Here is a 15,343-nt window from a genome sequence, read left to right as displayed (position 1 = left end):
TGTTTATTCCTTAGTCAGAGCTTTTTGTTGTCTCCCAATTGAGCTGTGCTGGTGATGGTAACACGGCCCGTGAAGTCTGGTGCCATCAATCCTGCTTTAGGGAAAAGTGCAGCGTCACCGCCTAAGGACTTGCCGGGCCTGCCTGCGTGTGCTGGGGTGATGCAGCGCTGGCGCAGCTGTCTAGCCTGGCCCACCCTGGGGAGAGGGATTAGCATTGATGTCTGGCCCCAGGAGAACTAGCCAGACATACCCTCCTTCTGACAGCCACCACCAGTGAGGGTGACTGGCACTCTTGCAACCACTCAAATCCTTTCCTTCCTGGATAGCAAAGGGGGAATAGCCTGACTGGCAGCCGCGCCCGCCTGCCCGCCCCCCCCCCCCAAATCCCTGCTGAAGGCTGTTGCTGGACACCAGATGCCTGCAGGCCTGCCCAGTATGTCACATCCCTGCCTGAAGCCCCCCTCAGCCAGACTTCAGGCCCCTCGGGGGTGCCCCCTGCCCTCCCCTCCTGCCAGGCCTCCTTGCTGTGCCCCCTGCTGCAAGCTCACCACCCAGAGGTGGTGTGATGATCCCACAGCTCCCTGTGCAGAGCTCTAGGGCCTTCTCCCCCATTACCCAGTTGTCGGGAGGGAGCTAGTGGGGCAGCATGTCCACATGCCAGCCCTGCCCTCAGTGCAGCAGTATGGGTGGGACAAGTTTCAAACACCTCTGGCACTTCCCAGGGCATCTGCCCGTCCCTTTGTCCAAACAGCCCCCCTCGGCCTGGGTCCCGGCTGGGCTCCTCCAGCATGCTGACAGCCTGAAGCAGCACAGTTCAAACACCCCCCACTTCCACATGGCCTGTAGCCCCATCAGACACAGAGCCAGGCCAGCTGAGTTACAAGGCCAGAGTCTCACAGAACTGCCTTCCCGGCAGCTTGTCCTTGTTCTTTGCTGGGAAAGTACGGCTCCCTGACCCAGCTGCCCTTGCTATCATGCCGCGGGCCTCCCCCCATAAGCACGTCCCACTTTCTGAGCCCGTGCGACATTGCTGAGCTGTGCTAGAGTATGGGAGGTGCTTGGTGGGAGGTGGTTTGGGGCTGAGTGACTGACTGTTGTATCCCGTTAGGTGAAGCCAAAGCCACCCACCAGGCCTCTCCCCCAGCTGAGAAGCAAACAGGTACGTCCTCTCCTGGGCCCTCACATTGGGCTTTCTGGCCACTAGCCACTCTGCTCTTACTTAACAAATGGGGAACCTGCCCAACCCCCCCCCCCAAAGTGCAGGCACCGAACCCCTTCCAGCACCAGGACCTCTACCGAGGGCCCATGCAGGGAGGGCAGCCCACGCAAGAGCTTGTGGACCTTGCCCAGGTGGCTGTGTGCCTGGGCAGTGGGGTGTGCTGGGGGTCAGCTGTGCTGCAGCCACACCTCTACAGTGGCTTGGCTGCACTTCAGGTGCTGAGGAATCTGGGGCTAGAGACTGTCTGGTCTGGGCTGTGTGACAGGTCACTTGCTGCCAACCACCATCCAGCTGCACTGCAGTTGCCTCTGGCACTCAAAAAAATGGTGTTGCCTGTCTTCAGGTAACACCCTGCCTGGGCTTACTGGGATTAATTGGGGAGGGGGGGGTCCCTGTTCTGGTAGCAGCTATCCCTGGCAGAGCAGCGGGGACTGCAGAGCCCAAACAGTTGTAATGTTTCACGTTAAAGGAATGCGCTTTGTCCTGCTCTTGCCAGCATAAGGAAGAGAAGCTGAATGGCTGTAGCAGGGAGGGGGCCAAATTGCCAGCTCTGCCTACCCCACCTGCCAAACCTGCTGCCCTGACATATCCAGCCAGCCAGCTCCAGGTGAGCCCCACTCTGCATGTCTGCGATCAGATTTAGTATTGTTACCCAGGGGGAGGTTCCCTTTGCCTGGCCAGGCTCCCTGCGGGGTGCTTGGTGTCTCTAGAGTGCCCCTAGTCGGCTTTGTTTCATTTTAGTGTGACTAAGTTGTTCCTCCCCTTCACGTGAGGACACTGGGCTGGGCTAATGTGTCAAGCAGTCACTGCTAGTACAGCATGAGCAGCATCCCAGGGACAGTCCCTCCCATGGCTCCTGTCTTTCTCTTTTCCAGAAGGGAGCTTTCTTGAAGGTGGCACTGAAGCCTCCGGCTTCAAGGAGATGACCCAGACTGCGGCAGCTAGAACAGCGACGTGTGTCTGGCTCCAGCGTTCTGTCTAGAATGATTGAGCATTTCTGCTTCTTGCTTAATGGTACGCAACTCGCTTGGCAGGGTCTTCCTTCAAGATCTTGAGTGTTTACATGAAATGCTTGCCTCAGCTGTGCCTTAACACAGATGCTGTGGCTGCATAATACAGCAGGGCCGGTCAGCATAGGTGGCTCACAAGCGAGTGGGGGCTCACACCAGCACACAGGGAAACTTTCTCAGGTTTTTACTAGTGAAAGTACAAGGCCTACCCCAAAGTACATGAGAGTCACACTGCAAAGCCTCCCCCCCTTCTTTTTTGCAGGCATTTGCGGCGGGGGGAGGAGAGTATTCCTATTTCCATGCCAGCCATGATCTGTAGCAGCTTATTGTGTCACAGCAACACACTGCAGAGACCACACATTGTAGCATGGACCATGTCAGCTTGATCCAGTGGCCTGGCCCCAGCACTACCTGTTGGGATCTACAGGCTCTGGCAGCTGTACCCTAACCCTGGCTCATGTAATTAGCATGTGGCTCTCAGGTGGTGGAAGTAGCAAACATGCCCCACGCTGTGGGTGCTCCAATTCAGTAGTCAGGCTGGGCTTGTTAGCAGTTGGAACCATAGCTCTTGCAGACTTTTTGCCCCACTCCTAGCACCTGAGCCCAGCCCCAGGGTTTTGCTGACAGTGACACATCCTGGAGCCCAATTCCCTCAACATCTCAAGGGTCAGCTCCGACCTCTCTGCAGTATAGCCCAAGCGGTGGCCACGTTCCAGCCCCAGCCTTCTAAAGCACATCAGGCAGAACTGGGCTCCTGGCTGGAAAGTTCCTGGGTTTGGGCAGGCAGTAGCCATTCTCTGCCCCCAGCACAGCTCTAACTCTACAGGCTGTGGAGTGCATTGGCATGACCTGCTGCTGCCAGTGCTGCATGGAGCCTGGCAGCCAGGACCCCAAAATTTCCTGCAGTAACTTAATGCTATTCTATTACACACAGCACTGAGCCAACAGCCCCACCCACCCACAGCACGTTCAGCTGATGTTTTCAGCAGGACTGAAGCTGATTTGGGTTGTTTTAGTGGAGGCTAGTGTATTTTATCATTTAAATTATTGTCTTGAGGTACTGGTCTGTCTGAAGTGCAAGTCATGGAAGGGGTTGGTTTTTTTTTTAAATCATGCTGTTAATTTATGACTTTTAATGTGACCTTTTCACTAAGTGTGGTGTTAAATCAGATGTTTCTCATTTTGATAGAATTTGGGTCAAAGGCATCTGTAACAGTAAAAGCTGCAGGCCAGCTTGGTGCAGGGTGTCTCTGTATGCTGGCTGGGGGAAGGAGTGAGCAGTGACTGGGTAGGTAGGTGGGGGCTGGAAACTCACGATCCCTTACCCCTTTTTTCTTTGCAGAGAGTAGGGGCTTTGTTTCTGTCAGTCTAAACTCACATTGAGTGGGGGTATTTTAGTGTACTGCTGTCCTAGGGCCTGCCCTGACTTCACAGTGCTTGGCAGGCTGGCACTAGGCCCTACCACCACCCTGGTTGAATGGGGGCCAGGTGAGGGCATCACCACACAAAGGTGCATACAATTTTAGCAGCAATGTGGAGGCCCTTCAGCTCCTAGAGTGGCACTCCCATCCCTTGGTTACTGACAAAAGATTAGAGGTGAAGCATTAAAGCTGCTGCTCTGAGCCCTAGTGGGGAATGAGAAGCTCTTTGCTTGCTCTGGTAGCCCAGGCTAGACCTGTGCTCGCAGCAGAAGGGCTGGATCTCCTATTTCTGAACACATTCACACGTATTTAAGCTTCAAGTGATTTCCACGGAAGGCAGGAGCTAAGTGGCTTTGGTGAATATCAGTGTAGCTGCTCCATTTCTCAGAGATAAGAGTGCACTGCAGATTCTTCGTTGAGTGCTTGCTCATGTCAATTCCAAGCAGGTGTGTGCATGCCATATGGGAGGGGCAGACCCTATGGTGGATATTCTGGCCCTGGAGGGTCCTTCTACAGTCGCTCTGCCATTAATAAAGACAAAAATGTTATGGCACATCCCTGCCTCTCTACCCCCTACAGTGAAAAAGGTAGAGAGGAAGTAGTGTGTACCCTCAAGATCATGAGCACGTCTATAAACACCCTCCCCCAGGCTCACTCGTGGTGGCAGCTGCCAATGAGAAAAGGGCAAAGGGCAATAAGGCCAAATACTGAAGGCTAAAGATGCCAAGAAGTTGGAACTTTTTGGACAGAAGGTGTACTGCACTGGGGCTCCAACTTCAGATTGCAAATCAACAAGCAATTCTTAGCAAGTATACCCTTTAACTCGTGGCAGTCTTTGGAAAAATTGAAGGAGTCATTAGCACCGGACTCCAGGTCTAAATCTGTGGCATGGTCAAAGAGGGTAAAACCGTTATGAAGAATCTGCTTCAGGGGGCATTGGATGCGGCCGCTGTGGCACTACGCACCACGTCATCCGGTGTAGCCAGGAAAAGGAGCTCCAGGCCTGGGACCTCCCCCACGAGGTCCAGTTGACCATTCAGGACCTGCCCTTTGAGGGACCAGCCCTGTTCTCGCAGCTGGACTCCACCCTTCATAGCTTAAAAGACTCTAGGGCAACACTAAAGTCCCTCAGGCTGCACCCACCAACACCCCTGAGAAAACAGTTCAAATCCCATTTCTACTAGGACCACTTGAGGCAGGATTTCAAATGCAGGCACAACAGACGCAGGCCCCACTCTTCCAGTCAGGGTCCTGGTCAAACAAGGTAGTCCTCAGGATCCAAGAAAAACTTTTTAGGGTGCACCTGAGGATGGTGCACCAATCTGAGTCTCACATCCACTCCATCTTCTATTTGTGGATTGGCTATCCCACTTCTACCATGCATGGTCCCAGATCACATCAGATCAATGAGTCCTACGCACAGTGAAATAGGGATACTCACTCCAATTTTTATCTCCCACAACTTCCCCTCCCTCTTCCAGGACCCTCTCTCACAAGCAACTTCTTCAACAAGAGATGCAAGCTCTTCTAAGACTAAGAGTGGTGGAAGAGGTCCTCGAGAACTAAGAGGAAAGGGTTTCTACTCCCTTTACCACCTAATCCCGAAGGCCAAGGCCAGACTTCGCCCCATCCTTGACCTGCAAAACCTCAACAAATGCTTGAAGAAAAAGATTCTCCGTGGTCTTCCTGACCTCCATCATTCCCTCTCTGGCTGTGGCAGATTGGAATGCCACCCTCAACTTGAAAGACGTAGACTTCCACACAGCCATCTTACTGGGCCACAGGAGTTTCCTCTGATCCATAGTCAATCAGGTCCATTACCAATTCACAGTCCTGTCCTTTGGACTATCTGTGCCCCCCTGCCCCCTGGGTATTCACCAACTATATGTCGGTGGTCACAGCCTTTCTTTCTGAGAAAGAAGAGTGCAAATATATTGTTACTCAATGACTGATTGGTCAAAGGATGTACCAGGTGCATGCGGAGGCAGATGAGAGTCTGATAAGAGCTATCTTTGACAGGTTGGGCCTTATGATCAACGAGCAGAAATCGATGCTTATGCCCACCCAGAGGATAGAATTCATTGGGGTGGTGCTGGACTTGCGGCAGGCCAGGGCATCCCGCCCAGAGGCTCGTTTCCTGGCCCTTTGTAGCACAATAGAGGACTTGAAGTGCTACCCTCAAACCATGACTTGACATTGCCTAAAGCTGCTGGGCCACATGGTGACATGCACCTATGTTATGCAGCACACCAGGCTACACCTCAGGCCCCTACAAGCATGGCTAGCTTCAGTTTACTACCCAGCTCCAGTTGACATGTACAAGGTAGTCTCGCTGCCCCCTTCAGTCTTAGAGACCCTAGACTAGTGGTGCAATGCTCACATTATATGTGCAGGAGTCCCCTTTTTGGCACCCTGCCCCTCTCATGTCTGGTGATGGACGTGTCAGCGGTGGGTTGGGGGAGCCCATCTGGGGGACCTCAGGACTCAAGGTGGTCCCATGCAGAACTTTTACTTCATATCAACATGAGGGAGGTGCACCTAGCTTATCAAGCCTTTCAAGATCACATGAAGGGCAAGGTAGTGTTGGTCCTAACAGACAATATGACAGCGATGTTTTATATAAACAGACAGGGTGGTGTTCACTCCTCTCCCCTGTACCAGGAAGCCCTTAAACTGTGGGACTTCTGCATTGCTCGATCAGTACAGCTGGAGGCATCTTACCTACCCGGAACTCAGAATATGTTGGCCAACAGCCTCAGCAGGTCCTTCCTCAGTCATGAGTGGTCGATGCATGCAGATGTGTTGAGCAGCATCTTCCATCAGTGGGGGCATTCCTCGCTTGGACTTATTCACCACAAAGCTCAATAGGAAGTGCCTGCAGTTCTGCTCCTTTCAGAACCACAGCCCAGGGTCCATCGCCGCTGTTTTTCCTCATGCTCTAGACGGCCAGCTGTTCTACACATTCCCTCCAACTCCACTCATCCACAGGTCCTGGTGAAGATCAGGCAGGAAAAGTTCACTGTGATCCTGATCGCCCCTGGTTGGCCTCACCAGCATTGGTATACCACACTCCGCTCAGTGGACAGTCTGATCACTCTACATCTGCTCCCAGCCCTGATTACCCAGGAGCATGGCACATTGTGGCATCCCAGTCTCAAATTGCTGCACCTCACGGTCTGGAAGCCCCATGGCTGAACCCCCTGGAACTAGTATGCTCAGAACCAGTTAGAGAAATCCTCCTCGGCATTAGGAAACCCTCCACAAGGGCCACTTATCTAGCTAAGTTTGGGCTGCCAAGAAGGACATCCAGCTCAGGCCTCAATTCTGATGATTCTGGACTATTTGCTACACCTGAAGCAAGAGGGACTATCTGGATCATCAATTAAGGTCCACCTAGTGGCCATTTTAGCATTCCATCCCCTGGTAGCAAGACGCTCGACATTCGCTAACCCTTTGGTTGCGCATTTCCTAAAGGGTTTGGACAGACTGTACCCTCCCTCTTGCTTGCCAGTTCACCAATGGGACTTCAGCCTCATTCTCTCAAGGCTGACTAAGGCCACCATTTGAACCTCTAGCGACCTGTTCGCTTCTCTACCAATCCTGGAAGGTGGCCTCTCTCATAGCCATAACTTCTCCCAGGAGAGTATCTGAGCTCAAATCACTTAAGTCAGAACCTCCCTATACAACTTTCTTCAAAGATACTCAACTTTGCCCTCACCCAGCCTTCCTACCAAAGATGGTTTCCCAATTCCATGAGAATCAGGACATATTTCTACTGGTTTTCTTCCCAAAAACCACACACTTGCAGCAGGGAATGTAGACTGCATTCGCTGGATGTCAGGCGGGCCTTAGCCTTCTACACTGAAAGAATCAAGCCACTCAGGAGAACAACCCAGCTCTTTGTAGCAGTAGCAGACAAAATGAAAGGGCTACCGGTTTCTTCCCAAAGAATTTCGTTATAGATCACTTCCTGCATCAGGACCTGCTACGACCTGGCAAATAAGCCCACACCAGCAATAATGGCCCATTCCACGAGAGTGGAAGCAACCTCTGCAGCATTTGTAGCCCAGGTTCCGATCCAGGACATTTGTAGAGCAGCAAAGTGGTCCTCTGTTCACGCCTTTGCAGCCCACTATGCTATCTCTCAGCATGCCAGACACAATGCTGCTTTTGGTAGAGTAGTACTTCAGTCTGCAGGACTTAACTCTGATCCCTCCTCATATGGTCTAGCTTGGGAGTCACCTACTTGCAATAGACGTGAGCAAGCACTTGAAGAAAAAAAAAAAGACTGACTAACCCTCTGTAATTATTGCTTTTCTAGATGTTGCTCATGTCCATTCCAAGACCCACCTGCCTACCGCTCTGTAGGAGTCAGCCGGCAAGAAAAAACTGAAGTGGCAGAGGGTCGGCAATCAAGGCGCAACTCCAGGGGGTTCCAGAACAGACCCTATGGGTTCCACGAAGGACAAATTTTCTGGTGGATTGTGCACATGGCATGTACACACCTACTTGGAATGGACATGAGCAACACATCTCGAACAACAGTTGGAGGAGGTTGGTAACCGTCTTTTTCCCCTGCAGGCCCCCCACACAGGCCATGGCCTCTCTGAGCCCATCCATGGATGTGGCACTCTGCTGTCCTGAACTAACAACTAAACAGGTTTGGTTTTTAGCCACTGTAAATGCTAGGACTGAGGATGGGAGTGATCAGGCACTGGGGCCTTTGGATTAGTGTATGAATGGACTTGGACTGAACAGAAGGGAGGAGATTGAGGCTGGTTCCCTACTCCTTAGCCCTAACTCTTCTTGCAGTGCCCCTGACCCATACCCCCACCCTTACTTTACTCAGAGATAAGAGAAGCTTGACACCAGTGCCAGGGAGGGCCCTGTGCTGGCTGCACCTGCTGTGGAGCAGGGGTTATTGTTGCAGTTACTGTGTTACCCCAATTTGATCAGAGACAGCATGGGATAATGGGGTAGGGGCTCAGTACCCTTGCCCTGGGGCTTGTACAGGGCAGTGGCTCTGCCTCTTCCCAGCACTTCATGTATTACAGCTCAGTGACTGGATGTAGATAGTGATTCTCCATGTGGCCTTCCCTGCCCCACCCCAGTGGATCCCAGCCATGGGGAATGCTCTCTGGAGAAGCCCTGGGCTTGGGGAATCTTTCCCTCTGAGAATCTCCCCTCAACCCTTGACCACAAGCACAGCTTGCTTTAGGGGCCTGAACAGCAGAGTCCCCCCAGCACAACATCAGCTCTGGCAGGAGAGACAAGGGCTGAGGATAGGTGTTAGGCTACACAGATTCTGAACACCCTCAAGGACTCGCAGGGAGGATTTCCACCAGGGAAACCCAGGCAGGGTGAGAAATGGGGGTATTTGATCCATTCATGCCCTTCATACTGGTCTGTGTCCTCTCCTAAGTTTGCACAGGCTGTGGGGAAAATGCAGTACCAACCAAAGCTGCCTGCCTTAGCAGGAGTCAACTCCCAGGCAGAAATGCTGAGTGGGAGACATGGCTACTGGCAGCCTAATCCCAGCACAGGCAGGACGATGCTAGCCAAGCAGACATCCAATCAATGGTATCAAAATAATTTTATTCTTATCCAAAAAATCAACATTTTGCATATAAATGTGAATAGTTTTAAAAAAGTAAATTCCACAGAAACTTGTCCAGGCCCCAAGGCACCCCACCCCCAGAGGCAATGCAGCAGCACTTGGAAGGAAAGTTGTTTGCAATCTCAAAACATGAACACTTCAAAATTCATTTTCAAACAGGTAATTTCAGACCATAAGCCCTCTGAGAATTGAAACTGTAATGCACAAGCAGTCAACACTGATCAAGCCAAGAGTGGGCAAGGGTTTCTGTCTCACTTAGGACCAGCATGTCAGGGACAGTATTTTAGAGTAGGTGAAAGTGATCATAATGCAGAGCCTAATATGGTGGTAAGGAAATCAGGAGGTTTCTGGCTAGAGCAGCAAGTACTGATTAAGTATTGCCAAGAGACTTAAGAACCCTTGGGAACATCCTCAGACACACCTTAAAGAGAAACATACAAAAAACAAAACACCCCCAGCAAGGGAAGAACGAGTGAGTATCTAACACACACATTCCAAGCCAGATAAAGAGCAAAGCCACAGCCCTGTCAGGCTGCAAAAGCCCCAGTCCAACCTGCAGCTCCCTCTATGGCAGCAGACCAAGGCCCGCAGTGAACAGATATTTGGGAGGGTCATTCCAAGCAGCACCTCCCTGCTTGTGGGGAAAGGGCTGTTGTCTGTAGGCACCCTGAATCCGTTGGTGCTGTGCATGGGCTTCTGGAGCTAGGCCTATCTGCCGTAGAGCCAGCCAGCGTGCTTTTGCTTTCCTCCAGGAGCTGGAGCACCGGTTTGCTGTTACAAGTGGTGGGCCTTGTACACCCAGTCTCCTGAGAGAGGAGGCCAAGTCACCAACCCCCACCCCAGCCTGCATCCCTTGGACACCAAGCTCCAACTTCTAGAGGCCAGGGCTCCCACTGCCCAGGCTTAAGACAAGGAGTCAGCCTCACTCAATGCAAACTCCATGGGCACAGAACCCAGTTCACAGCTGCCGAGCAGCAGGACCCGCAGCAGAGTTTCAGACAGTTGGAGCAGATACTTGTTCAGTCACAGCTTGTAGGCTTTGTGCTCGTGTCCTTGCTCTCCTGCCACAGTGCAGGCCCTGCTAGGAATGCACACTTGTGTGGCCCACAGCTGGACGGCTGAACTGGGAATGGGGCACAGAGACCTTGAGGCAGGTGCTGTGGCCCGATGGCTGGGGTGCTGACACCAGGCAATTAGCTAATGGGTGCTCAGCAGCCTCGGGGAAATGAGAGGACATGGAGTAATTCCACCAACCAGTCTAACCTCCCACTAACCAGTGGTCTTAGCCAAGGCCTGAGCAAGACTAACCTCCCCTCTCAGCCCTGGGGAAGCAGAGGAGAGGTTTGGCCTGTGCTGAGAAAAGAGGATTAGGGCTCTAGCATGCTGCAGCTGGCACCTGTTGCCAATAGGGGACCATCCCCCGTGACCAAGTTTGGCCTGAGCCCAAGAAATGAATTCTAATGGAATTGATTGGTGTGAACAAGGTGAGGCTCAGCCTCCATGACTTGCACCCCCTCACTCACATGACCTGTGCTTCAGCATTGCATTAAGGGTTTGCCATTGTCCAGGGTTTGACTACAAACACTCCTGGCTTGAACCACATCAGGAACTGGCCCCAAGGAAGAGGGTCACCTGGGAAGCACAGACCCATGGTGGAGGCGGGAAAACAGGCCTCTCCCTTCTCCTCTCCTTCTTCCATTCCAACAGCCTTCTTTGCAACCTGGACAGTGGACAGGCGACAGCTACTTTAGCCAACAACAGTTAATTGGCTGAAACCATGAGCACAGGGCAGTGACTGTCCTTAAGCAGGAATTGGCTTACTCCTCAAAGCCCTGCCTAGAGGGCAGTGCCCAGTAGTGTGGAGACTGGCAATTCCCTCAGCTTAAATGGGGGCAACACTCTCAAACCAGGCAAAATCTTTCTAAATGCAAGAAACTAAATGTAATTCATCAGCAATGGCACCACCCTGAGCAACGTGACTTGTCCCCTCGCCCACCTGAGTAACATGACCCTCACCCACTCTGCCTTGCTAGTCTCCCCCCTCGGCCTCAGAACACGGCTGCAAAACCCATTTCTGGACTCATCCTGGATTCCATGAAATGCCTCTGTCCCTCCACTATCTCCCCCTTCACCACATCTAAGACAAGCTCTCATCTGCTCTGTTAAGGCCCTTCCTGACCAGTCCTCTCACTCTTGCGTAAGAGTAGTACCTCCCCAGAGCCACCCACCACCCTCTACCTCCTATCTTGGCTCTGCTGCCACCACCAAGGTTGCTGCTCGTTGCAGCGTGGGACTCAGGCCCACCTCACCTAATAGACCTTTGACAACAGAGCAGGTGAGTTCTCCCTGGCCAGGGTGCAGATACAGAGGCTGCTATTTCAAACGCTCTGACAAAGCCACATGGCCACAGGCTGCTTGGAAATGCCTGGCCTCTCTTCATGAGATGGTGCCAGCAGGATGGGATGAGCATATAGACTAATTCTGGTGGATGAGGCAGCTCTTCTCCCACCTTATCACAGTGGGGCAAGTGGCCGATAGCACTATGGTAACGTTCCTCTATCTGAGGTGCTTCCTACCCAAGAAACCTCCCCCAGGAGCTGCAGGAATGCACAAACTCCCAGCCAAGATGAAGTGCAGTCCCTGCTACTGACTGGCGTTTGAAATCCTCAGGAGGCTACTTGTTCTTTGATTCCCCTCTTAGCTGGACTCTGAGAGACTGGCAAAGCAAATGATGACAGCCCAAAGCAAAGGAGTCACACAGGTGAATGAGGCCTTCCCTTCCTATGGGCACTAATTTGAAAGTATCTGGGGAAGAGAATACTCTGGCTGCTGCAACTAAGTGGGAGCCAGGGCGTACACACCCAACAGCGTGGTTGTGAGCCGGAACAGACCTGGGACAAGTCAACAGCAAAGTTGACACAGAGCAAGAGGTCTATAAAACACATGGTTACTCAAGTTGGGACACCTCCTCCAAGAGAGGCATGCTGCACTCTAGCTAAGCTCAACAGCAAAAGCAGAAATGCTGCGGAAAGGGGAGTGGGTTGAGAACAATGGCCAGCTCCAATGGGAACTACAGGGCGCATACGGCAAAGTAGATGGAGCATTCTGTGCCCCAAAGGGGGGGAGGGGGAGATGAAGCACACGGAGGAAGCGCAGCATGGCAGAGAGCAATGTGTCCGAGACAACAGCCATTTGGGCACATGAGATTTTCAGATACAAGAACAGAAATGCTAGAAGCAAAGCTCCGAGCCTCAGGCCCTGCCCACACACCAATTGTACCGCATTGACAGTAGGACACAGAGCAGGCCAACTCCCTGAGCATGGTCACAGCAACACCTGACCAAAGGAGCTTGGGGCAGGATCACTAGTCCTGCAGAGGAAGGGGAACAGCCTGAATAGGTTCCAGCACCTTCACACCAGTATAACAGTGCCCACACCGGGCTCAGACTCATTTCACTATTTCAAGAGGGGAAAAAAATCAGCCCTCACCCCCAAGTAAAATAGTTAAATTGGCACAAAATCAGCATGTGTATCAATCCTTGGTGAAAGCCCTGTGTCCACACAGGAGGACATCAGCAGGCGCTAAGGTAGGTTCACGTTTTTAAACCTTGACCTGAATATTTCAGAGATCAAGGGAAATTATTAGCATTCAAGAAAAAAACAGAGCATGTTCCCCAGACAAGCCCCAGTTCCACACTTCCTGCCCCATGATAAACCTGGGGAGTAGCTACCACGTGTCACTTGGCTGAAGGAATGGTACAACGTCTGCTGCAGGGCAAACTGCAGGTGCCCAACGCCTCTGGGAAGCTCCCCCCCAAACTGCGTTGGCTGGTGCAGCCAGAGGAGAGCTTGGCGTGGAGCCAGCATGCTGGGACAAGCATGTAGGCTCCAATGAGGCTGCTTTTCTCCCATATCATCGCAGTGGGGCAAGGGCCAGATGGGAGGCAAGACATTCTGGAACCAACCCCAATGATCTAAGCCTCCAGCTAGCCCAGTCACACACATGCCATAGAAAAAGGAAGTGCCTAACAACAGTACTGACACACCACATGAGCAGTGGCCCTGCCCTTGGAGGGCAGGTGAGGAGATCACCAAGCACAGCTCCTGTAGGAATTCCACTGGTGGTGTCTCCTCCCACCTCAGGACAGTGGGTCAAGGGGCAGGCAGCAGATGTAGCACAATATCTTCAGCAGGGGGCTTCCTGTCTGTGCCACTAGCAGAGTGGCATCCCAAGAAGCAGTGCAGCCCAGCTGATGGCCAAAAATGCTGAAAGACAATTGGGTTGGACGATGGGAGCTGTTCACACCGAGTGCCTGCTTCCTGGAGAAGTGACATTATTTCATCCAAAAATAGAATGCCCCAGAATTAAACTACTCCAATTGGGAGGTGCTGCTGCACAGCGCTCATCACAGGAGCTCAGCTGCCTGATGCTGGCACCTGTGGCAGAGCTGCAGAAGTCATGGAGCACAGCTTCAAGCTGAAGTAGCAGGTTAAACCCATTCCCTGCTTGGAAGCAGAATGAACACTGGGTCACCCCAGCACTGCCCAGAGAGGGGGCGTCAGGACAGCCAACTGAGCCCCCCCATGTGTGCACGTGAGGGGCACTTTGCCACAGATCTAAGAGCACTGTCTCCTGCTTCCTGCATCTGCCCTTGCTCTCTTCCCTTTGTCTCCAAGATGCAAAGAGGTAGCAGGGCGAGGAGGCAAAGCTAACCGGAAGGAGGCTGGGAATCTGGCAGAGGCGTATGTGCTTGGGGCAAGTTTCACAAGTCTGTCTCCTAGCCCTCAGCACCTGGCGCCATATGCTGCCTGCTCCTCAATCCACATCTTTGGGGGAAAGATAGACAGACACATAGAGCACCTAAAAGCAGAACACACTGCATTGCAAGCAGGGCAGCAGCTGGCCTCAGCCCAGCTACCACAATGTTACCATTACAGACTAGTGCCAAGTTCAAAGCACTCTGTGTTGCTATCTACAGAAAGGATTAAAATTGTACAGTTCCTATTCAAAAACATCTACCTGCCACCAAACCCATCCTAGCTGGGCCTCTACCCTGGCTTCTAGGGAGCTGAGCAGGTGTGAACAGTGAGGCACGGCCCAGGTGAAAGTCAGTGGCATTTTACAAGAAGAAATTAAGTTTACATCCAGATGAGCAACAGAAGAGCCTGCAGGGAACCCACCTCGATCACATCTCAGATTAACTGGCGCCACAGCAGCTACCAGTGAGCAGCATGAAGGAGGTTAGCGAGTCAATCCAGCCTCAGTGCGTTGGCAGCAAAACCACCATGCTTTCCATCACATTTGCAAAGCGCCCTCAAGGGTCCCTAGGCCAAACCTCCTGCCCCCCAGGGTAATGCAGAACACAGGCTGTCTAAAGAACTGCATCTACTGCAGAAGGTTCCCTGGTTTTTGTCCTTTAATATTCCAGTATTGGCAGGTTTTAATACAAAATTATCCCTCATTCGGAAGCAGCAGCTCAAACAGGGAGGGAGAAAAGGGAAAAGCAGAGCCCTTAACATAGCTGCTGCTTAAAGAAATCAACCCAATTGTCACGTCTGTGTAGAAAGAGGCGGTGTGTGCTGTGTCCACCCCAATGGCACATGGCAGAGGGCAGGTGGTGCCCCTGTAGCACACCCAGGAGGACACTGAACTGCACCATGCAGCCCCTTCCTCCAGAGCTTGCTGAAGCATTTCCATCTCTTGCATCAGCCTGTGTGCTCTGTTTTTTTGAGGTGGCTTTCCCCAGAGAGTGCAGGACCCTCCTTTGAGAGGAGGTTGGCTTCTGGTACAGTCCTCACAGCCACATGTTTGAAGGCGCAGGAATCCAAAAGCATGCTGGGAATGCTGTTACCAAAATACAGCTTGCTGTTTGCAGCGATGGCCTGATACTTCTTCAGCTCCAGATATGCCGGTGTGAGTTTCAGCTACACAGAGCAAGAGAGCAGATCCCATAAGAGGCAATGTTCTCATGCAGACATCACTGGATTTTTCCCCACAGGTCCTCCCCTCTGACCCCACCCAGCAGCTGGGGTTTGTGGTCAAGATTTAAATTCCTGCACCAGAAAGCTGGATTGA

General features: G+C 52.3%; 2 protein-coding genes across 3 annotated transcripts in view; one reads left to right on the top strand and one right to left on the bottom strand.

Annotated features, from left to right (window-relative positions):
* ADAM8 (ADAM metallopeptidase domain 8) overlaps nucleotides 1-3,064 on the top strand; it is a 91,457-nt gene extending 88,393 nt beyond the window's left edge. The window contains exons 23-24 of the mRNA XM_067538635.1: nucleotides 1,109-1,159; nucleotides 2,095-3,064. Of these exons, the coding sequence (XP_067394736.1) occupies nucleotides 1,109-1,159; nucleotides 2,095-2,145 (102 nt within the window). The 3' untranslated portion in view covers nucleotides 2,146-3,064. The remainder of the gene's footprint in view (nucleotides 1-1,108; nucleotides 1,160-2,094) is intronic.
* A 6,162-nt stretch (nucleotides 3,065-9,226) lies between these two features.
* Nucleotides 9,227-15,343, bottom strand: part of ERLIN1 (ER lipid raft associated 1) — a 63,321-nt gene continuing 57,204 nt past the window's right edge. For both annotated transcript variants that reach the window (XM_067538622.1, XM_067538628.1), the window contains exon 12: nucleotides 9,227-15,192. In XM_067538622.1, the coding sequence (XP_067394723.1) occupies nucleotides 14,974-15,192 (219 nt within the window). In that variant the 3' untranslated portion in view covers nucleotides 9,227-14,973. The remainder of the gene's footprint in view (nucleotides 15,193-15,343) is intronic.

Source organism: Emydura macquarii, unplaced genomic scaffold (genome assembly GCF_026122565.2).
Source record: "Emydura macquarii macquarii isolate MOO-44397 ecotype Brisbane River unplaced genomic scaffold, CSIRO-AGI_Emac_v2 contig_67, whole genome shotgun sequence".
NCBI classification, from domain to species: domain Eukaryota; kingdom Metazoa; phylum Chordata; order Testudines; family Chelidae; genus Emydura; species Emydura macquarii.
The sequence above is the reverse complement of the archived record's forward strand: the minus strand, read 5'-3'. Positions and strand labels throughout refer to the sequence as shown.